The 23,178-nt window shown below is 39.0% G+C and overlaps 2 protein-coding genes across 11 annotated transcripts in view; one reads left to right on the top strand and one right to left on the bottom strand.

The window, feature by feature from the left end:
- The window catches only part of KCNN2 (potassium calcium-activated channel subfamily N member 2), a 99,422-nt gene that overhangs the window by 19,720 nt on the left and 56,524 nt on the right, over positions 1 to 23,178 (bottom strand). For 7 of the 10 annotated variants that reach the window (XM_008169985.4, XM_005281596.4, XM_065550327.1 and 4 more), the window contains one exon: positions 8,939 to 9,080. In XM_008169985.4, coding sequence (XP_008168207.3) covers positions 8,939 to 9,080 — 142 coding nt within the window. Of the gene's footprint in view, positions 1 to 8,938; positions 9,081 to 12,336; positions 12,452 to 13,398; positions 13,550 to 18,356; positions 18,382 to 23,178 lie in introns of those variants that run through there. The other 3 variants (XM_065550333.1, XM_065550330.1, XM_065550328.1) reach the window with 3 other exon arrangements.
- On the top strand, positions 10,789 to 11,695 carry LOC101947715 (protein FAM204A-like). Its single transcript, XM_042840467.2, is given in 1 exon segment — positions 10,789 to 11,695. A coding segment is annotated over 1 exon segment (738 nt). The 5' UTR covers positions 10,789 to 10,810; the 3' UTR covers positions 11,549 to 11,695.

Genomic DNA, 23,178 nt, shown 5'->3' with positions numbered 1-23,178 from the left:
TATTGATATTTATTATTAAATTCTCAGAACTTAGCTTGTTAAATTCTTAGCACAACCATCTTAGTAATGGATATAAAATGTCACTAATGTGTGTGAAAGACATTTTCCCTTACTCACAGGAAAATGAAGCTGTTAGAACCATCATATCTATGTACAAAATGATAAAAAAAAGATTCCCACTAACACTTACAAATTAAATGAAGGAAAGCCTTGGGTAAATCTTTAATTGACAATGCCATCTATTTTCATCTGGTTGATATTACACAAAAATTGACTCCTTTCAAACTTCTGCCTCTGGACTGGGCATTAGTTTTAATGATACATTCCTTGAACATGACTCACAGCACTACGTTTTTGTATTTAGAAGTTACAAAATTAAACTGCGTAAAGCTCAGTTTTTCTAAAAATCAAATACAAGTTTTTAACTATTATGATTTAGGGTAATTCATGATTTCAGTGCACACTATGCATAAACATCAGTTCACAGCAAACTGATATTTATTTTCTCTCTTTTGTTTTGGATTCTTAACAGAAGATCTGTACCCGATGTTAACACTGCAGCAAGATTCTCCTCCTTTTCCTTCATTGCCTATCCACTATTATATATTAAATGCCACAAACTACATTAATGGGATGGTTCTGTTGAGATTTTGCTATATTTTTCTGCTTTACTACATGACTGCAGTGCATGCTATGAGGGAGCAGGATTGGGCCCACAGATGTTTGAATTTATTTTCCTTTAAAGAAAAAGCAAGTAAGACCTAGAATCATAGATCTGTAGGACTGTAAGGGCCCTTGATAGGTCATCTAGTCTTGCCTCTGGCATCGAGGCAGGACTCAGTATTATCTAGACCATCCTTGAGAGATGGTTTGTCTTACCTGTTAACAACCTGTACGATGGAGATTCCACAATCTACCTAGGTAAATTGTAACTACCCTGCCAGTTAGGAAGTTTTTCCTAATGTCTAATCTAAATCGTCCTTGCTGCAATTTAAGCTCAATACTTCTTGTCCAGTCATCAGTGCAAATGGAGAACAATTTAACAACCTTTTAAATACTTGAAGAGTGTTATGACCCACTTCAGTCTTTTTTTCTCCAGACTAAAAATATACCTTTTCCCCCCCTCACCAATCTTTCCTCAGAGGTCATGTTTTCTAGACCTATCATCATTTTTGTTGCTCTCCTCTGGACTTTCTCCAATTTGTCCACATCATTCCTAAATCATAGTGCCCAAAACTGGCCATTGCAATTCAGTGCCCTTATTAGTGCTGAGTAGAGGGGAAGAATTACTTCTTGTGCCTTGCTTACAATACTCCTGCTGATACATCCAAGAATGATGTTTCCTTTTTTTGGAAAAACTATTACACTATTGACTCATATTTAGTTTGTGATCCACTATAACCCCCAGATCCTTTTCTGCAGTACTCTTTCCTAGATAGTCATTTTTCATTTTGTATTTGTGCAATTGATTACGCCTTCCAAAGCGTAGTACTTTGCATTTGTCCTTACTAAACTTCATCCTATTTATTTCAGACCAGTGGCAGCTGGCTGGGTACCCAGCTCTGAAGGCAGCGCTGCTGCCAGCAGCAGTGGAGAAGTAAGGATGGCGTGGTATTGTGGAATAAATGCATCTTAACAGTTTGCAAAAGTGTGACAATGACCTTATCATATACATGTCTCTTTTCCTGGTTAGCTCTCTCAAAATAGATCACATTAAATATATACTCCAAAAACAAATTCACTTTCAACCCAAAGGGAAATGTTTCTGGAGAGTTAGAAGCACCTGAAAACAATAGTTTTGAATAAGAGTTCCTCTTTAACTGTAACACAAACTGCACACTGTCTAATTAACATTGAGAAGACCTGTTATAAAGAGATATGTGGGGGCAAATTTTTTCAACCTATGCAAACCCTGAGTATGCCAGCTTCCTTAGCGGTATCTAGAGGCCACTGCCCTTCACAGTCACATATCCCAGCTCTTCCCTAGTCTGTTCCAAATCCCTGTTCAGAAGCATGGTTTAGCCTGTACAAAGCATTCTCCTTCCCATATAGCAGAAACACTGCATTCCTGGTGCCTTTTAGGTCCCAAGCACGTATGTTAGAGGAGGTAAGGTTTGCCCCTTTTAAAGCAAATACAGACCCTAATTTTCAAAATGATATGTTCTTTAATTCGTATGCATCCCTGATTTACACCTGGACTTTGAGAGTTGCACCTCAGCAGAACAGGCTTGAATACTTGTTCCTTACTAGAGATTTTTAATTGGCTCTTAACACTAGTGAAAGCTAGTATGGTGGCATCAGCTTGCCACAACTGTCTTCACTGTGACTATTCCTGATAACTGGTCACCTTTGTGAGGAAGGGGTTCATGATCCAGCCCTTAGAATGTGCTATTTAAAGATTTTCTGAAAGAAATTGCTAACCTCTTCCCCCCCCCCCCACTTCCACTATGCAGCCTAAGAATACCTTCTACATTTGCTTGCTTCACCCTTAAGCTTAATGAGCTCTCTAGTGCAGGCATTTACTTTAATAAAAATGGTATTCAAGTTGTGCAGTGAATCTTACTGCAGATGCTAAAGAATAGAAGTTTCAGCAACACAGAAACACAGAGCTGGAAGGGAACTCCTGTGTCACTGAGCTCAGTCCCTTGCTATTGCAGGTCACCCTGTTGTATAATTGACAACTTAGCCACCTCAAAGAGTCCGTAAGATAATTATTTGGTTAAAAGCAACCCTCAATCAAGCTACATCAGACATCTGTGTGCATCCCAAAGGATAGCAGTTATCATAATCTTCATTCTCCCATTTATTTTAGAAACATAGGATCTGACACAATAGATCCATCAAATCCAGTACCTTGTCTCTTGCAGTGACACATGATACTTCAGAGGAAGGCAAATCCTCCTCTCTCTACCACCATAATGTCCCATCCTATTCTGCAGTGCTGCATGTCAGAGGAAAATATTCCTTCCTGATCCTTGAAGCAGGATTTTTGGGTGCCATTATTTTCTCTTATATAAATACAAAAATTTATAAATTATATATACAATTATTTTTAGGGTTTTTTTAGATGATCTATTTAAATTTTCAGAGTTGTGGGAAATTATGGGGAGGGTCAGACAATAATTATTTAATTACAGTAAACACAAATTTAAAAAGTTAAAGTTTATAACCATTAAAGCACAAACTATGAACATAACGTCAAAACAGACAAAGTGAATATCCTTAAAATCAAACTCTAAGAAGTTCTCAAGCAGCATTTTCCTTATTTTACCTATCTGTACATTTCAATTACTATTGATAGAAGTATTGTTTTGTCGGCTTGTGTGTGGTGAAATCGATATTTACTGATAAAAATTGAATCCTGCCAAGTTTATTTATTAAGATTTATAAAGTTATTCAGACACACTGACTTGTTGACCACCTGTGAGAGTGAATTCCAAAGAGATTATATGTTCACAAAGAGGTATTTCTATTTATTTGTTCTAAATTTACTGGCCCTTAATTAAGATGAATACATCCCTTGTATGAGATGGTGTAAAAAGAAGGGACGGTTCAATTTCCTTTGCACCCATCATACATTTTTAATAGCTTAGTCATGCACCCTGACTCTTCTCCTTTCCACACTATGTAATTCTAGATCTCTCATCAGAAGTAAGTCTCCCATCAGCACCAACACTTTTCACTTCTCTCCTTTGACTCTTTAGAGCTAGATCCACAAAGAGGACTTAAGCTCAGCATTGCAGTGCCTAACTTCAGGTGCTCTGCCACTGAGTGGAATCCACAGTTCCAAGTTAGGTACCCAGGCTCCTTATACAGGGCATGGGGGGAAGCTAGGCACCTAACAGTGAGAATCAAAAGCCAGCAGGGATACTGAGCAAGGAGATACCCAAGCTAGCCAACAGAAAATGCCGAAGTGTGTATGTGTGTGGGTGTGTGTGTGTAGGTTATAATGCATATGTGGGAGGGATGACATGCTGCATCTTGTCTAGCCTCTGGGGCTTGTTCTACCCTCCACTGTTGCCCTTTGATGTGGGAGTGGTGCAAGCTCAGGTGACAGGCTCCTGTCTGGTGATAAGTAGGGACACAGCAGTGATACAGTCTGCTTGTCAGGGGAGTAGCCATTCTCTTTCAGCCCCTCCCTTCCTTAGTCTAGTACCCAATATCTCCTCTGATTGCCAGTTCTAGGAGCTGAGAGGGATTTCCCCTCCTACGATGAATTCGGCAAACTGGAATGTGGAGTTTTCACCTTCCATTCAGCATCCAGGATGTCTGGTTTGGGTGTGGGCGTGAATTTACAAATGTCACAAAGCTGGTGGGTTCAAGTTCAGTTGGTGGGCTACGCAGGGTCCAGCAGAGCTCCCTGCATACTGGTTGAAGGCATTCCCATGGCATATTTAGGAGGTATGACTATGCCTGGCACAGCATGTGGCTCCTCATATCTAATACCTCTGCGCTCTGGTTGGGACTCTGATTCCTATCAGGGTCCCTTTGCAGGCCGGTCTAAGAGTGTAGAGGCGGCACAGCCTTTACACTCACCCAGGTTTATATTTCAACTGGCACCAATGGCCCAGATGAAGTCCACTCTGGAACAATCCTGCTGAGTAGCTCAAGATGGCTACCCCAGTTAGGTTTTAAAGTTGCAACTTCCATATTTAACCATACTATGGTGTCTGTGTCACACATCAACTGCACACGTCTAGTGCTTCTAAATGCACCACGGCTCAGCATGATGTTGTGACAACAGATTATGCATCATTTCTCCCAGTTTTTAAAAGTATCCAAATGTCCTATTTGTGTTTTGTTGCTACTTCTGCTTTGTTTTTTTGTTATTTAAGCTGCTCCTGCACCCAGAACAGACTTTTAAATGTATCTATTCTTGATGACTCCTGAGGTATTTTCCCTTCAGTTTATCCTTGAAGTTCAGAGTCTATCAACATATATTAGAAGTTTAAGCTATTTTCTGGCAACAGGAGTTAGTGGGATTTAAATGATGTCATAGTCCAATCTTCCAAGACACTAAAATCCATCTGGAGTCTGACAATATATCATTAGTTTTAATAGTCAAAGCAAACTGTAAACACTCAAGGTCTACTTCTCTAACAAGTCATTATTAGACTGTTCCCAATATTGATTCTTGGGTACTTTATGTAACTGTTCTTGCATCCACTCACTACAACTGCTTCCCATTACTTAAACAGGTTTCCCTTAGCAACAATATTTTCCCTTTTTACCTATCGTTACTTAATTTCCTATCTACTCCTTTATCAGGGCCCTTAATAAGAGTTTCCGGAAACCCAATTGAATTAGGTACAGATCAGAGTTATCTACTAATTTATTTCCTTATTCAAAAGGTTAGAGTCATGATTTTCCTCACAGAAATGTTGACGGATTGACCTTATTTGGATGTATTTATTCAAGTGTTGTACTAGTAGACCTTTTAATTTGACTACCAATCATTTCTATAGAGCTAAGGTGAGGTTTACCAGACGGTAATTCCTGGCAGCTTGCTTTTTTCAAAATAGATAAAAAATTAGGTTTCCAGTCTTCAGAACAAGTTGCTGTTTTTGCTCTTGGGGTTCAGTCCCTAAGATCACATGCTCAGTAGTGTGCCCACTATTTTATGCCCTTCAGAAGACTAGCAGGAAAACCAACTGTATTTACAGTACTGGAATTTCTCCAGTTGCTCCATAGCTTCCTTCTTAGAGATGTCAGTCTGTCAGAGCCAAATTTCAACTGCCCTTAAAAGCGTTGCTGGGGGCAGGAATGTCAATATTATCTTATTTTAGCTTCACCATTTTTTTCAATTGCTTCTCTCCTTTTCACTAGTTTAGAGCAGGAGTTCTCAAACTGTGGGTTGGGACCCCAAAGTGGGTCGCGACCCCATCACCAGGGCTGGTGTTACACTTGCTGGGGTCCAGGGCCAAAGCTGAAGCCCGAGCCTCACTGCATTGGGCTGAAGCCAAAGTCCAAGGGCTGTAACCTGAGCCCCCTGCCTGGAGCGGCTTTGCCTCCCCACCCCCATGCACAGGGTGGTGGGGCTCGAGCTTTGTCTCCTCCCCCCACCATCTGGGGTGGTGGGGCTCAAGCGGACTCAGGCTTTGGTCCCTCTTCCTGGGGTTGTTAATTTTTGTTGTCAGAAGGGGGTTGCAGTGCATTGAAGTTTGAGAAACACTGGTTTAGAGTGTTTACAGTCTGTCCATTTCTCTAGGTCAGGGGTTCTCAACCTTTTTCTTTCTGAAGGCGCCCCCTCCCCCAACATGCTGTAAAAACTCCACGGCCCAGCTGTGCCACAACAACTGTTTTCTGCATATAAAAGCCATGGCTGCCATTAGGGGATAGCAAGGAGGGCAATTGTCCAGGGCCCTATAAAGCTAAGTTACTCAGACTTCAGCTTCAGCCCCTAGTGGTAGGGCTTGAGGGTCTTGGCTGCAGTCCCATGCAGCAGGACTTCGGCTGTCTGCCCTGGGCCCTAGCAAGTCTGATGCCAGCCATGTTTGACAGACCCCCTGAAACCTGCTCATGGCCCCCCAGGGGGCCTTTGACCCCTGGCTGAGAACCACTGCTCTAGGTGTTCATATCACACTCATCACCATGCTAACTGAGACTGACTGTGTCAGTCACATTTGAAGCCTCAGTGCTTTTAATGTATTTGGAGAATTTTTAATTATTTACTTCATGCCTTTGACTATGTTCTTCATATTCTCTCTGCATTTTATAGGCCAAATTATCAAAAAGGGTCTTGCTTGGCCTGGCCTCCAACTGTGTGTGTAACTTTGCATATGCAAACACCAAATCTTAAATGATAATTTAATTCATTTTTCACCAAATACAGTAGAAGCAACTATGGCAAACTATTTTATGCTTGCAGTAGAATCACATTCTCATAAGTAAAGTGACAAATATTGCTTATCATTCCAGTCTTGAGTGTGATTAATTCATGAGTATGGAGAATGATACTTGCAACAATTTGGAGTCTGTTTTTAATGATTTTATTTTTACTATGTTCTTACCACATTACAGTTATACAGCAGACCCTTAACCATCAAAGTCTTCGAAAAGAGGCCCTAATGCTGATCTCAGCTATGCTAGCACAAATCAGTGCTAACTCCATTGGTGTCAATGGAGTTGTACTCGTGTGAAACCCACATGAGATCAGAGCCAGTGTGAGTGCACTTACCACCCCTTTTTGAGGCTAGGAAGCCCATCATAAGAGTTCTGTATAAAATTTACTCTGCACAAAAGGATTTTTCATATTGCAAATATCAATCATATTCCAAAATTTGCATTGAATGCATATTCAGATTAATTTAAAACCGAAGTTTGGCTCAGCAATTCTTCAAGCACTTAGGAAAAGGCAATGTACCTCTCAGTAACTGTAGCATGAACCAATCAGCTGCTGTTGCTTCTCATTTCTGAAAGGGAGTGGGGGACTATTTCCTTCCAGTTTCTCCCCACACTAATGCTTTTCTCCCCTCTTCTTCCTACACTGCTCATGTCAGATTCCCCCATGGCAAATTCTTCTTTGAGCCCCCTCCTTGGTATCAGAACCCATCTTGTACTGAGGAGGACAGTCGAGCACCTTGGAAGATGGCAAATTTGAACTTGCTTTGATACACTCTATGGAAGTTTTCTTTTTCACTCCTCACCTCTTCCAGACTGTCTTTTAAGACTAAATTGCAAACTGTATTTCAAAACAATCTGTATATGCCACTATCAGCAAACTTTGCTAAAAGGGCATGGAGACTTTCTTATTATCTCAACCACTCTAAGTTAATGACAAGAAATTTATCATAAGTAAAAGACCAGTTGGCATAAAGTCTCCAAGCCTTCAAGAGTGCATTAGTCTACTTCACATTTTAGAAACAGAAATATATATCATTATATACAAAGAAAAAGGAATTCTTTTCAGATGAATTTATTTGTCAGAATATCTGTACAGAAAAGGCAACTTTTAGAAAACAACCCTTAGTTATCATTAGGTATGAGCCAAAATCCCAACACCTGTTTAATGAAAGGCAGGTGTTCAAGCTGTATTTTTTTATTATGTGTGAACACAAGACTAGAAAGTTATTAAAATAATAGAAAAATATAACTACAATATATGAAGTTGGGTTACCATTGGTGCTGATTTGGGGCCAGCTTACATTACATTTAATGGACGCTTTCATGAATAAGAATTGCAGGGTCAAGCCCTTTATTGCTAACATTCTGCAGCAAAATAAGATCAAATTAAATACATGTGACAGTCATTTGTTGCTCTATCCATTATTTGGCTTTAACCAAATACCACGGTCAGTTATAGTGCATTAGCCAAATATTAAAATTAGGCATTCGGTACAACCCTAGTAATATAGTATAATAATATAGTAACCAATACCACATTAGCATTGCACTTATGGTAGACATATTATATAAACCTACTTAAAAGCAATTATATATATATATATATATATGTGGACTACCTTAGAAAATTCATGCACAGTAAAACATGCTATGGGAGACTAGCTACAGTAGCTTTTCTATATATTTAAATAACTTTAAAATTTTAAGAGACAGGTATAGACATTATAGTTTTGCTATTATTACTGATCTACTTACATATGCCCAAACACAAAGCAAGATCCATAAGTGTTGTCGCTATATCGTAACCTTTAGAAACAGGCTTTATTGAGACTCTGATTCTCAGATAACAGCATGTTAGATTCGATTTCTCCGTGTTTTATGATAAAGCTCTGCATTTACCTATAGAAGGCGAATGCTCTCAGTTACTGTCAGAATGAAAGATTTGGGAGTGGCCCAAAGTAACCCATGTACTGTACAAAACTACTGATAAGCATTTTATATCACCACCAAGAAGTGCTGTGTTAAAGCTAACAATCTTATGCTAGACTTAACTGAATACACGAGAAAGTTAGTGAAGAAAATCAGTGACGCTTACCATTATTCCAGTAAGTAAACAGACTCCTTTCCCACAGTATGTATTAGGTACCATGTCACCATATCCAATGGAAAGGAAAGTTATTGAAATCAACCACATAGCTCCAAGGAAGTTGCTAGTAACATCCTGTTGATCGTGGTACCTAAAAGATAGAAACATAATTACTCTATCATAAATACTTCTACTAAATTTCTGTGCTTTGAGGGGGAGCTTTCACTAGCTGGTGTCTCAGCTGTTCCTTCTCAAAGATGTAATGCTATTTTTATTTATGTATTTTTTGTGTTTTGTTTCTGGAGATAAGCAGTTGTTATATAAAACTCAGACACAACAACAAAAATCAGCTGGTACAACAGCAGAGGTATTTATCTGTGCTATTTAGTCAATATACTTTTATTATCATCTAAAGTGGTGGAAGCCTTTGGCTGAAGAACCCCACCCCCCATAGAATCACTTCATTAGGGGGCAAATTCTCCACCTCCACAGGTGCAGTGGAACCAGCACAATCTGCTGCCTATACGGACGTAGCAGCGGGTCTCTGCAGGTGGTGGTGGAGGCATGGGTGGGCTGAGGGCAGGGCACCCTGTTCATCTCCCCAGCGGCTGGTCTGAGGATTGCCTTATAAGCAGAGGTTCATTATTAAACTGACATATGGACACTGAATTAAACTGAAGCAGCTTGGCACCTTCATTCTACTTCACTGCATTCAATAGCTGTAAGTCGGCTGTCCTGCATTGCATTCCTATTTGACCATGAAAGGTTCATGTTAAAAAAGTAAATATTCCTTTTTGTTAAAATCCAGTACTTACTATACTTTGATTTTTGGGGATGTGTCTTTTTGTTAAAATACTCTAGAACAATACAACTATTCCTCCCCTCCATCCCCCGCAAAGAGAACAGTCTCAGAGAAAGGTTAAACAATACATTTGGCCCTTATATTACATTTGGACCCAAGCAGCTGTGAATCCAGTGGGACCTGCTTTAGGATCAAAACTTGTTGCCAACACACTGTCTGAATGAAATGAATGCTCACAGCGAAGCTTGTGGTGATTATGGCAAGTGGACATCTTGTCTCCCAGGCACAGAGCAACACAGACACCCTCTGCTTCAGGGTAACCCCACAGCTGCCAGGCTGCTCTACATGAATGATTTAGGCTGTTGTATGCTGGTGTTGCCCTCCCCATGGTGTACCCCGAGCCACCGTCCTCACCGGGCACAAGGTCCACTTGTGGAGCTATGCTCCGTGAAATGCAGGAGTATACTGTCTCCTACCACAAAAGCAATTTCCTTAGTGTTGCCTCCTTAAGAGTCTCCGATGCTTGCAGAGATGGGCTAGGATTGCACAGGGAATGCATCAAAAGCTCTCTCCTTCACAGAGTGCACACCTTTACTACACAGCTATTTCAGAGATGCAAGGATGCACATTTTTAACAGCACAATTATCAATGGTAATTTTCCAGGTTTCACTTGAGAGGTGTATCTTAATTAGTAAGGTCTTTTAGATGAAATATTCATTAAAGCTGTCTGCATCTATATTTAGTAGACACCACTTCAAGGACCTGTTCAAACGTTTTTATCTTGTTAGCTCGCAGCAACAAGCTGACTGATCTCTGGGATTTCCCACTCTGGTTATTTAAGCCTTTGATTTAGCAACATGCTTAATAGTGCTGCCAATTCTTGTGATTTTACCATGAGTCTCATGATATTTGGTGTTTTCATTAAAGCCCCTCAAGCAATGTGGTTAAAAACTCCTCATGCAATGAGATAACAGCTTTCATAAAATAAAGAACCGTTTCCAGCCCTAATGACTGCAGAAAACAAGTCTGGAAATGTGACCCCTAATGCTCAAAAACACGGCGGATTTTAGACTGAAAGATGTGGAGTGGGCTGTTGCCTCCTGGTGTGAATGAAAATGATGTTGACTTGAGTTCTGATGATGGAGACCCAGCGGATGGCCCTATATCTTGCTCCAAGGAAGATAAAGGAGATGAGGATGTCAAAGGAGTTCAGGTTTCTGATTTTCAGACAAATAGACCTGAGAGTATCATTGAAAGTAAATCCATTCCTATAGCAGTGGCAGATGGACAAAATGAATGTTAAGAATGCCCTTCTGGAGTTTCTTTAAAAATGTGGAATAAATTTCAGGAGCTGCAGAAGAAAAACTTGGAAATGAAAGTCCAAACAAATCAGGGAAACAGGGGGAAAAAGAGAAAACGTTACAGAAAAGAAAAACTGAAAAAGAGCATAAAAGAAGTGATTGAAAGTCAACAGTCTTCAAATGAAGGTCAATGGAAGGAACTCTCACAATACTTTGGAATTAATGATAGGTTTGAATCTCTTGTGAGCAACAAGGCTGCCCAAAAGTCTGGTCTTGAAGTCAGCATAGACAAGTCTGTGACTGAAGGGGATATTGAGAGAGCAGAGGAACTGAGTAATAGATTAGCCACTCGTGAGCTCGGCGTGAAAATTGCTAAAGCTGTTGCTTGTCGCAACTTTGTAAAAGCCAAGCAAGATACGGAGGCTTCCCAAGAAGCTCGAAAGAAAAAGAAGCTTGCCTGGGGATTTGAAGCGAAGAAAAGATGGGAAACAAAAAGCAACATGGGATACATGTAGTTCTGTCTTGATCTCATCTGAAAGTAAAGCTGTTTAAAATATAATTATTGGGGGTTTAATACAGTATGTGCTGCCTCTTTTATGCTTGTATAACTAAATCTTGAACAACTAAGCAAGATTGATAGTAGTTTAAAAAAGGCAAAACAAAGAAAACCCAAAATACATTAAATTTTATAATCTTGTGATTTTTAAGCCAGCTTCATGACTTTTGTGGCCTGAGTCATGTTTTTGAACCCCTGAGGTTAGTAATCTAGGTTTAAATATGTGCTTAACTCCTACTGATTTTAATGAGACTATTTATGTTCTTAAAATTAAGCACATACTTAAGTACTTTGCTGAATCATGACCTGTATGTCTTTATTTATTGGATCAGGTTCTAAGGGCTTGGTCCTGCACCATGAAAGTCAGTAGAAATTTTTCTGACTTCAGTGGGAGCAGGTACAGGCCCCATGTCTATATTTAAGATGTTGCATGCACTGTACATATGATCAACTACAAAGTGAATCCAGCTATATTAAAAATGGAAGAGGCAAAGAGCATTTTCTGCATACTAGAAATTGCAATGTTGCATTACAAGCTCTACGAGAATGACAACAACAACTGCAAAAGGATAGATGAGACATTAAATCAGTTCAGTTTGAAATATCTATTTTTTACCTTTCAGACTTGTTTTAAAGGCATTTTTAGTTATGCCAGACCCACAGCTATAAAGCCCCTATTTATCCACAGAACAAGTACAATGTGGATAGTGGCAGTTCAAACCTTCCCACAGCGTTCTACCAACATACCTCAAATCTGTCATAGAGAACACTTCTAAGAGTGAGAGGGTAGATAGGCTCAGCAGAGAGACAACAGACAGAACCCACCACTGAGGGAGCCAATTGGATTGGTGATTATTGTGGTGAGGACACCTGCCTACTAGCAGCTGGAACTAACTTACCAAGATCACCAACTCACTGCAGAAAGGTTACTGAACAGCCATCAGCTGGCAATAGCATTTGCTCAGTATCAACCTGGGCTGGATTTTGAATGGCAACCTAAATGTTAAAGACTCCATAATCCAACTGCTATCCATTCCTTCCATGTCTGAAATCTCTACTACATGACAGTGCAGGCACCAGTGAGCAGTTTAGATGCTATCATATCAAAAGTTTAATAAAACTGTAGCAATACAAAAGACAATGGTTAGATAAAATTGCCTTAACACAGTTTTGTATAGCAGATTTTGTATTTTGTATTTTATCATTACAGCTAAAAGCTGGGTCATTTCAGAAAGCACGTGCAGTAAAACTGTGTCCGACTCAGATTGTTCTTATATAAGAATGGCAAGTAAGAAGAAGAAGTGTGCAGACATACTCTATAAACTTTTTACCTACAAAAATAAGTGGCCACATTACAAAACACTTAGCTTTAAAAATGACCAAGTTAAACTAGATAAAATGAGGGCAAATTTGGACCCTTCTAAGGATCTATGAGTCAGAGGTGGGAGCTCTGAAATGGAACTGAGGGCCACATTAGACATAATTGTGCTTTGTTTAACTTTATCACTCAAACACTTATCACATTTCTAATGTGATATGGCTTGGCTATTTCTTAAAAAAAAAAATTAAATAGAAACATACTGTAGAAGTTGCTATACTGGATCACACCAGTGGCCTGTTTAGTTCAGTGTCCTGTCTCTGACACTGGTCAATAGTTCCTACTTCTGAGGAAGCAGCAAGAAATCCTGCAGTAGACAATTATGGAATAAATTGCCCTTAGTGGAATTTCTTTCTAATAGACAACAATTCACAGTTGGCTTGTACCATGAAGCTCTATATCCTTTCAAACAAACAAACAAACCACCTTACCAATGTAACTGTGGAAGTTCTCACTATCCATAGAAAAGTCTATGCCTTTTTTGAATCCTACTAAGCCTCGCTAGGTATTCCCTCCATTTGGAGGAATTCTTGGCAAGCATACAGCTGGTTCCTACATAAAGCCCCTGAAAACTCTGACATAAATGGTTACAGGTGTGTTGTCAGTAAGATTACAGATGCATCAAAGTAGCTCTCCAGCTGACAGATGGTTCCTCGGAATCAGTTACCAGCTAAAGAAGCTTCACACAGATGGGGTAAAAACAGCCCCAAGATCTGGGGTGCAACTGGCTCCCTGGACCCCTCTAAGGATCTAGAACAATGCATTTCTAATTGATTTGACAGAAATAAAATAAGAAATCAATAAAAATTGATGTACAGCTTGAAGAAGACTTGAACACAATATCTTGAAACATCAGATAGAAAATTAGGGGCTGATATTGTTCCCTGGGAAGTCAGTGGCAGAACTACCAGTGACTTTAGAAGGATGTAGGAATGAGCTCTTTATCCACTATAATCTTTGGCTAACTTAGTGGAAAGATAGAGGCAATAATTTGGCTACTAGAAGACTCTAGTGCATATCCATTAATAGAACAGAAATATTCAGGATTCTTAAAATACTAATTTCAACACTGAATGTATGGAATACAAAGTTCTTATGCAGTGCATTCCATGGTTCTCATCACATGCATTCCAAATGTCACAGATATTAAACAAAATACTCTTCAGAATCTTTTGATTCATTAACAAAAAGATATATTTAAATATTTTTATTTTATTATAATGCAATATTTTTGGACAATGAAAGCAAGCCTTGAGAACAGTCACCCATTTGAAATAGAGAATAAGAGCTAGCAAATTTTAAACCCAATTATAACCAGTCACTGGGACACAACTGCCCTGCTCTGGCAGCACAAAGGGCTGCTTATGACAGCTGAAGATTCCCCTGGTGTGTGGGAATCCTTGGCTGGTGCAAAGCAGACAAAGGCAGCTTTGCCTTACATCATCTTTTCCCCTGCTGTAGGGGTACACTAAAAGAAGGGAGAGAGCACAGCCAGACCACATTTCACTGTAATGGGGGGTAGTTAAAAACTAACATAAACTAGAGTAGTCCTGAGATTGCTGTAATTTACGACAAGGGCTGAAATGATTATGCCTTTGCAAAAAGAGAGTAGGTGTGCTCCTTCTCACATTAACGTTAAGGAGTTTTGCCATTGGCTTCAAGAGGATTAGCATCAGATTCCTCAACTAATAAAGCTGCAGTAATTCAATACTCCAGATTCCATGTCAAGTCTGGGTCTACAGAGAATGTAACAGCAGTGCTCTTTTTCTAATCTGGCTCAAATCAATATCATGACTCAAAATTATTTTCCTTCATAATTGCATTTGTATTTGGTGATATTTCATTGTAACTGCTATGCCTGCCTTTAACAGCACATATTTATCACCCAGTAATTCTGCCTTGACAACCGATTACATTCATCTTAAAAATGATGAGTAAAAAGAAACAAAATGTAAGTTTTAGCCTAACCAATGACATATTACTTCACTCTTAGTAGCTTTGTTTCAGTTTAGCCTACTTCACTGGACAGCTGACTAAGAAATTTAACATTCCTTGATTTCGCTTTCCTAGACAATCCAAGCAAAAAATTACTGTGGGATCAACTGAGATGACCATCCTTTTAGCCGGGGGAAATATAATAGACTGTTTGTATAGTAATCATAAAAATAAGTAAAAAATCTTAGCTTGCCAAATCAAGTATGGTTTTGTTAAATCTTAAAACTCATAGACTAGTAACAGCTGAAAGTGTGTTCAGCTCGTTAAATCAGAAACTTGTCAAGGCTCAGATAAGACACTGATTTATTTAACTAGCTATTAAAGTTCTCCCACTATATTAAATCTTTTTGGCTGTTAAGTGCCTTTTCAGCTCTAGTTAGACAGTAGGCATAGGCAGGTTCCCCCCCCCCCACCTTTTAATACAGTGATGATCACAGATAGGTCTTTATTTTTCCACCATTTAAAAAGCAAAATCAACTGTGCTTAAAGTAACATACACCATGACTCAAAGTTGGCTTCTATGAAGTCAACGGAAAAAACTTCTGTCAATGGGCTTTAGAGGGGTGAGATGGTTTCAAGTAGGTGATGTTAGATTTCCTTCTTTCTTTCCCTCTGTCATCTTTTCTGGCCTCCTACAAACATTTATGAACAAAAGCAACATTTTTCTTGCAACACAAATAATTTCACAAATACACCAGGTTCTAAGGCAGATGTCTGGAATCCACAAACACAGATGCAAAAATACAGCAATTATAAATGAAGCTAAAGGTAAAAGGTATAGGCAAGTGGTCTTTTCTGAAGGTACTGAGGTCAAAATGTTGCAAGTAACTATAATTTCTCTTTTTAAATTAAATATTTATTAATTTTAAAGAATGTTTATAAAGGTAATGATTAGCTTGTATGTAAGAGAAATAAAGACCGCTGCCCTGGTTTTCAAAGGGGCTGAGCACCTGCAGCTTCCAGTGATTTCAAAATCTATCCAGAGTCCTGAAACTTCTGAAGTTCTTTCCATTGTTTATAAAGGAGTCAAAAGCTGTCATTTCAGCTAAATTATTATACCAGTACTCAGCCTTTGGAGACAAACAGGATTCCACCTTTGCAAGAGAAGCCATTTGACTTCATGGGTAGCCTGAAGGAACCAGAGTTTCTAAGAGTTTGGACAACCTAATTTTAACTCTGTCAGTCCTAATATGGAAGTTCCAGATGTTACAGGATTATTCACATCTAAAATAAAACTGGTTCTGGCACAGACATCCTTCACATGATGGCAGTCCAAGAGCACAAATACTAATGAATCATAGACTTTGCTGCACCACCAGCATCTCTGCCTGCCTTAAATAAATGTGAAGTGTTCCTGCACATTAAGGAGCATCTCCTGTTGAACTAACATTAACTGTAGGTCAGCTGAAGACTGTTGAATATTAGTGACAAATATTATTCCATTAAGAGGCAGTTAAGTACATCCCTTAGGGAAGCTAGTTTATCAAGGCTTATTACTGTTTCCTTCACCAGGAAAGAATATACGGTAACAGAAGGCCTAACATATCTACCAGTCCCTTAAGGAATTTTACAATATAGTGATTCTAGAGCACTAAGACCAAATTGGTGTTCTAAAAAATGCTTGAACTGTAGATGCTGCCAAGAGCAGATCATTGATTAGAATGGAGCTATGACAATTTACAGCGGCTTACAATCTACCCCTGCATGTTTTGGAAGCCCTTAAATATACCTGCTTAAATGAACTGGGACAGAGTTAGAACTCCCTACAGAAGCACTACAGCTCTGCTCAGAAGACTAACTAAATGTTGATAATCTTACACAATTATCATGTATTAAAGCCAATGATGAACACCAAAGCCCTCTCCTGGGCCTCCTATGTGAAACTGATGTCGAATCATCCAAAACATCCCTATTCAGGAATAGTGGTATTTTACTTCACTACCATATTCAGTCATTTTAAATAACCACTGCTACTATTGTACTTTCTCTAAATGTTTGCTAGAAATATTTATATGTACACAAACAACAACAGAACTGCAATCTCAGCTGACTTTGAGCTGAACAATGACAGCATGCAAAATTCAATCTATAATTTACTGCAGCACATAAACTGGAATATATTTCAGATACACATGAATTGTTCATCTTGGTTTTACATTCTTTATTGATTTAACCAAACATACACAATGTAACACCTCATCAGCGATAGGAAGAACTCATTCCTCAAAAACTATCATTCAGGAGTGATTTTATAATTGGGTTTTGATGACACAGATACTAAGTTAGAAGCTCCACTAAATCCATCTGTTAATTCTCTATAGGTAGTTAACATTTGCATAATCCAGTGTAAATTGTTCTGCTTAACGAAAGACACACCTTCTACAAACATATCATAAGAAAAATCCTTAGACTTTTATTTAGTGCTGAAGAAATATTCTGAGTGCCAAAAACTGACCTGAAAACTTCCCCAGAGTAAAACAGGCTTTTCCGCATGCCCACAAACTAAACAAGTCTAGAAAACTATAGAATAATATCCCCAAGAGGTGGTATGCATAACTAGGAGCTGTTCTAAGGACACTGCTGACCTATCCCTTTGGAGGCAGCAGGATCCGGGGAGAGGCCTGTCTCCCACAGAGGTACCACGGCTGCTACTCTGACACCTCCTCTGTGTGCTCCACACATCCCATAGTAAAGACATCTGTTCACTCATCTCTATTATGCCCATCCCCCTGAGAACCCCCTTCCCAATTACTACACACACTCCACCAAGATATTGGACTACTTCGTATTGGGATGTACCATCATCCCAATGAGGCAAGAACATGAGACATCCAACCCCGAAAAAGGCTCCGCTAATTGCTAACGCACCTCTGCCACCAATATGCAAGCTCCAAGTGTGTGCTCTGCTCCCCAAAAGACTCAAGACCTTTAACATTCCTTAGGAGGATGAAGTGAAAAATATCATTAGCTTATTGAGGACCAACTCTTGAAGAAACTAAACAGATTTTTACGATAGCTCAAGCCTTCCCCTCTGCCTCACTGAGGCAATCCACTTCTCCCAATTCATCCCCACCACTCCACCCACACACTTCCTTTATGAAGAGGAGAACTGGGGCTCTCTGAGCCAGACAACTTTTCTGAGTAGTTTGAAGGACAGTATGTAACAGGATTGCTCAGTTACACTGTGTACAATTAGCTCTTGCAGAGCACCTTTCAACAGTTCTGCTGCTTCACAGCAGAGACAAAAGTTATGCTGAACTCACACACACAAATGAAATGGTATGTTTCATTACATTTTGATACAGCAAAAATATTAGTGTCATCTTTTTACACTTCACATATAATGCTAAATCAAAATTTGGACTAGGTTTGTTCATGCAGCTCTTTTCCTGACCTTGAAAGCACTGGGGAAAGAGCACTTCCTTTGCCTCGCCGTGCTCAGCACTCCCCTCTCTGGAGTAAACCAGTCCCAGTTCAGAGAGCTTTTATTCCTCACTCAGGTTTTATGTTTCAATATTTTACAAGCTGGGCCTCAGTGTTGACACAAGCAGTACTCTTCAGCCAAACAAACAAAAAAATTCATAACACAAAGAGGGAATCTCTCTCCCTGGCCCCTTCTCTGGGGTGCTGCCTTGTTATGCTAGCTCTAGGATGCCAGCCCTTCTCCAAACAGGCAGGTACCTTGGTTACTTCCCTTATAGGGAGGAAAGCAGCCTTCCAGCCAGGAGAAACCTTTTCTCCCTGAGGTACCTTATTTCATTTCCCTCTCTCTCACCAGAAAAGATTTTTTTTTAAAAAAAGATAGCCCTTAATTGGACTCAGGTGTCCCTAGTTGACCTGAAGTAACCTCTTTTCAGCTCAAGGGGGAAAGACCTTTACCATTCTAGGGCTCATATACTGCTTTCCACCACTCTCTTACAGCAGTCCAGCCTGACTTTGTCACAGCACATAATGAGTTTGTCCCCCCTAATTTAACAACACTTTTACAACTACAGAACCCTCTTTGTTGACTTCAAGTAGATTCAGATAACTCTGATGAAATCCTGGCTCCAATGAGGTCACTAGAAAAATTCTCCCTGATTTCAATATCGCTAGGATTTCACCCCTCATTTTTGATGGAGCATCAGCAAATCAGTCTTTTAAAAATGTTTTTCTGCCCTAAAATATATTTGCACTCAAATACTTCTGAAATGTTTATTTTTATGTTGTCTTGGATTCAAGTTTTTGGCTCTTAATTTTGAATAAAGCTTCATTTTTTAGTTTGATTTTATACATTGAAAGACATTTCACATTCACTCATTAAAACAACCAATGAAATTAAAGCTAATACAATTAAACAAGAATTTATTTTTACTTCTTAAACATTCTAAAGTGTGATAATGATTCAATAGGTTGATATTTGTTACTGAAACTTAGTTAATATTGATTAACAAGATCCAAAATAAGCTTCCTACAAAATATTTTCTGACTGTCCAGATAGCTAAAACTTTCCTCATCTCCCATATTGACTTCTTCAACCTCTCTCTCTCTCTAACATTTCGCCATGAAAACTTTTATGACCAGCATGTGGCCAATCAGCTTACTTGTTCATTCATAGAAGATCAGGGGTAGAAGGGACCTCAGGAGATCATCTAGTCCAACCCCCTGCTCAAAGCAGGACCAAATTCCCAAACAGATTTTTATCCCAGTTCCCTAAATGGCCCCCTCAAGGACTGAACTCACAACCCTGAGTTTAGCAGGCCAACGCTCAAACCACTGAGCTATCCCTCCCCTGGAGGCTGTTTGTTTCCGCTGAACTCTTTGGAACAGGGATGGTGCTTCCTTTTATGTTTGGAAAGCACCTACCTTATTTTGGTCATGCTGGAAACAATTAGTAATGATAATAAAAATAAGTTTAGTCTTGAGGAATTAAAATAACATGCATAAAGATTTGTATTAGACTTGGAAATGTTAATTAAAAATGCCAGTGTAACACCATAGTTGCAACCAATGGCCACAATCCTGCTGACTTCAATGGAAAGTTTTGCAAGCATAAGGCCTGTGGGACTGTGTCGGGTGTGAGAAATTACAAGGATCACTACATTACAAAGAAGAGGAAATGGAATGAGAAAATATGTTAGAATACACACAAAAATAAAAAGAAAAAATATGTATGTTGGGAATCTACTCATTGCTAAATTTACATTAAAATATGGATGCAGAGTACAGAATGACAAACTGTAGAAGAAAATTAAAATCTGGTTGCAAGGAATGTCATAAATTTATTTTCTATAGCTTGAGTGGTTTGTACTACAGATTTTTCAAAACAGCAAAGAGAGGTGCTACAGTATAATTCTGAGTTCATTAAAACAGTGCTAGGCAGCAATATAAAAACAAACAAAATTGTGTTTAGTCACCGTCTGTGCCTCAGATTACACATTTATATAATAAATCTCAGATAAACCATAATTCTATTACAATACGTAAACATATAAAGCAGTCAGACCTTGTGCATTACTGTATACTCTATTGGCTAATTTACCCAAGTATTAATGCCTATAGCTATGTGAAGGGGAAAATATTATTTAAAGACAGACTACCTTAGTAACGTTAAACAATTATATAAGAATCCATGAGATTTCAAGGTTCTGAAGAGCTCATTAGAATATTTTAAATGTTCAGGCTTCCGTTACAAACCATCTGAAAGTCCCATTTCAGGAATATATTGTATGAGATTTGGAAAAAGGAATTTATATCACCTGCATTTACTAAGAATGAGCCAATGAAACTGGAAAGAAACAAATTAAAAATGGATAAAAGGATATTCTGTGACACAATGCACAATTAACCTATAGACTTTATTGTCACTATTTGTCATTGAGGACAAGAGATTAACAGGATTCAAAACAAATTTGACAATTATATGTATAATGAGAACATCCAGTTACATTAGTGAGATAAAAAATGCATAAATAATAAAAATCTTGATGTTTCATGGCATAAAGCAACCACTAACTGTCAGGGATTAGGAGGAAATTTTTCCTATAGGCAAGTTTAATGGATCTGTTAATCTCTCCATGTTTCATACCTGACTTAGCAGAATTAATGTTAAGAATGAATTCTAGCATTACACACGCCCTGTAGCTTTCAAAGCAGATGAAACCAGCTTCAGGATAACACCTCGAGTCAAGACAATCGTCATGAAAGCATAATCCTTAAAACCCAGCAGTGTGGATAGACAACCTGTGAGGTAGGGATGCTTATAGGAAATTATAAGATGAAAAAGTTGAATGGGCAAACAGGAACGGAAACAATTTAGGCATAGCACTAAATATAGTTCTGCATGATTGTGGGACCAGACCCTGGTGAACACCCCTTAGTGGGCGGGAGTCATCCGGTATGATAACTAGCCAGACACATCAAAGAAATCTGAGAAGGATTCCTGCACTGTGAAGGAACTTGAAAGGAGTAAAATTAGAGGTACACCTCTACCCCACTATAACGCGACCCAATATAACACGGGTTCGTGTATAGCGCAGTAGCAGCGGGGCTCCGGCAGCACTTTAAAGGGTCCAGGGCTCCGGCTGCTGCGGGGAGCCCCGGGCCCTTTAAATCACAGCTGGAGCCCTGCCGCCCCTATTCCGGGGCTGCGGCAGCGGGGCTCTGCCGGTGATTTAAAGGGCCAGGGCTTCCCGCAGCGGCTGGAGCCCGGAGCTCTTTAAATCACCGCCGGAGCCCTGCCGCCCCTACCCCCATATAACGGGGTTTCAGCTATAACACACTAGGGATTTTTGGCTCCCCACGACCGCATTATATCGGGGTAGAGGTGTATGTCTTTCTTACAGACTGGATGGCCAAGAAGGTCACAGAGAAAAAGGTAATTTTTATAAAATGCAGTCTTCTTTTTTGTTCCTTTATCACAAAGAGCTTTATGCAGTTGTTATACATGCTGCTTCTTTTGTTTTAATTTCTGTTCTCCTAGACTGATGTTTCAGAATTATCTGGAGAGAGAAAAAATAACCTAACAAAACGAGTCTGGAGCCTCTCTCTTTTGAGATCATCATTCAAAAGGAGCATGAATTAAGAAGTCCCCTCCCATAAGGTGTGGCCCAATGGACACACGGAAAATGCCAACTGACCACACATGAGAAACAAAGTATAGGGGATGGAGGCAATAGCAGGTTATTCCAAAATTGCCCATTATGGAGTGTCTTGCACTTTCCTCTGAAGCAATTGATACAGATTGGATCTAATATGGTAATTCCTGTGTTCCTACAAATACTGTATGGAGTTTTTATTGTTTTGTCAAAGTGACATGAAGGACCAATTTGAATGGTGGTTTCATATTGCTCAATATGTGGAAACAGACATCTACCCCCCTGGGCTTGACTATCCTCTTATTTACATGGATGTAAATCCTGAGCAAGTGAGAAAGGATCAGGCCCTCTGTTTCTAAACAGAGTTCAATTTAAATAAAAGCATGCAAGAAAATAAATGAGAATTTTAATTTAAAAATACATATACTAGCTCTCTCATTCTCTTATTCAGAAATTATAGGTTGGGCTGGGTAATTAAAGACTTTATCATATTGCATATGCACAAAGGGACAATAAGGTTGTACAGGCAGCCTTAATTCTGGCATCTCTTCACATTTGAGTGATTGACTTTGCAGCCTTAATAATGTTCTATTAGGTTAGTGTGTGTGTGTGTATTAATATACATATATAAAAAAGGCACTTTCTGCACCCATAGTTGTAGTGAGCAGCATAATGTTAAACATTTGCATTAAGTATTGATTAAAACAGAATCCTATTATTTGCAAAATGTGCTTCAATTTCACAAAGTTTGTAACAATATATTAATCTAATATGTCTCGTTTTAGGAGTATCAATCTTTCACAATCAAGAGTCCCTTAATGGATTCCACTGTGAATCATTCAGGATATTCACTTGCAAGCAATATACTCCTTCCTCATCTTCCTTTGTCTTGCATTGGATGTTCTCTCTGGGTGTGTTCTGCTACTATTTTATATACAAATCCCTTTTTAAAAGGACAAGTTTTTTCAAAGCTAAAACCAAACAATCAATTCAGGTCCAAAGAAAACTCTGTCACTCAACCGTAACTGCTTCAATCTCAAGCAGATCAGAAAAAAGTATTAATCATAATTCACTTAAAACCAAACCCACTGGTGATATTTTTTTCCTGACATAAAACTGTACAACCAGGGAAAGCTTACC

The sequence above is a fragment of the Chrysemys picta genome, chromosome 6 (assembly GCF_011386835.1).
Source record: "Chrysemys picta bellii isolate R12L10 chromosome 6, ASM1138683v2, whole genome shotgun sequence".
NCBI lineage: Eukaryota > Metazoa > Chordata > Testudines > Emydidae > Chrysemys > Chrysemys picta.
Note: the sequence above shows the minus strand (reverse complement) of the source record. Positions and strands in the feature narration are given on the sequence as shown.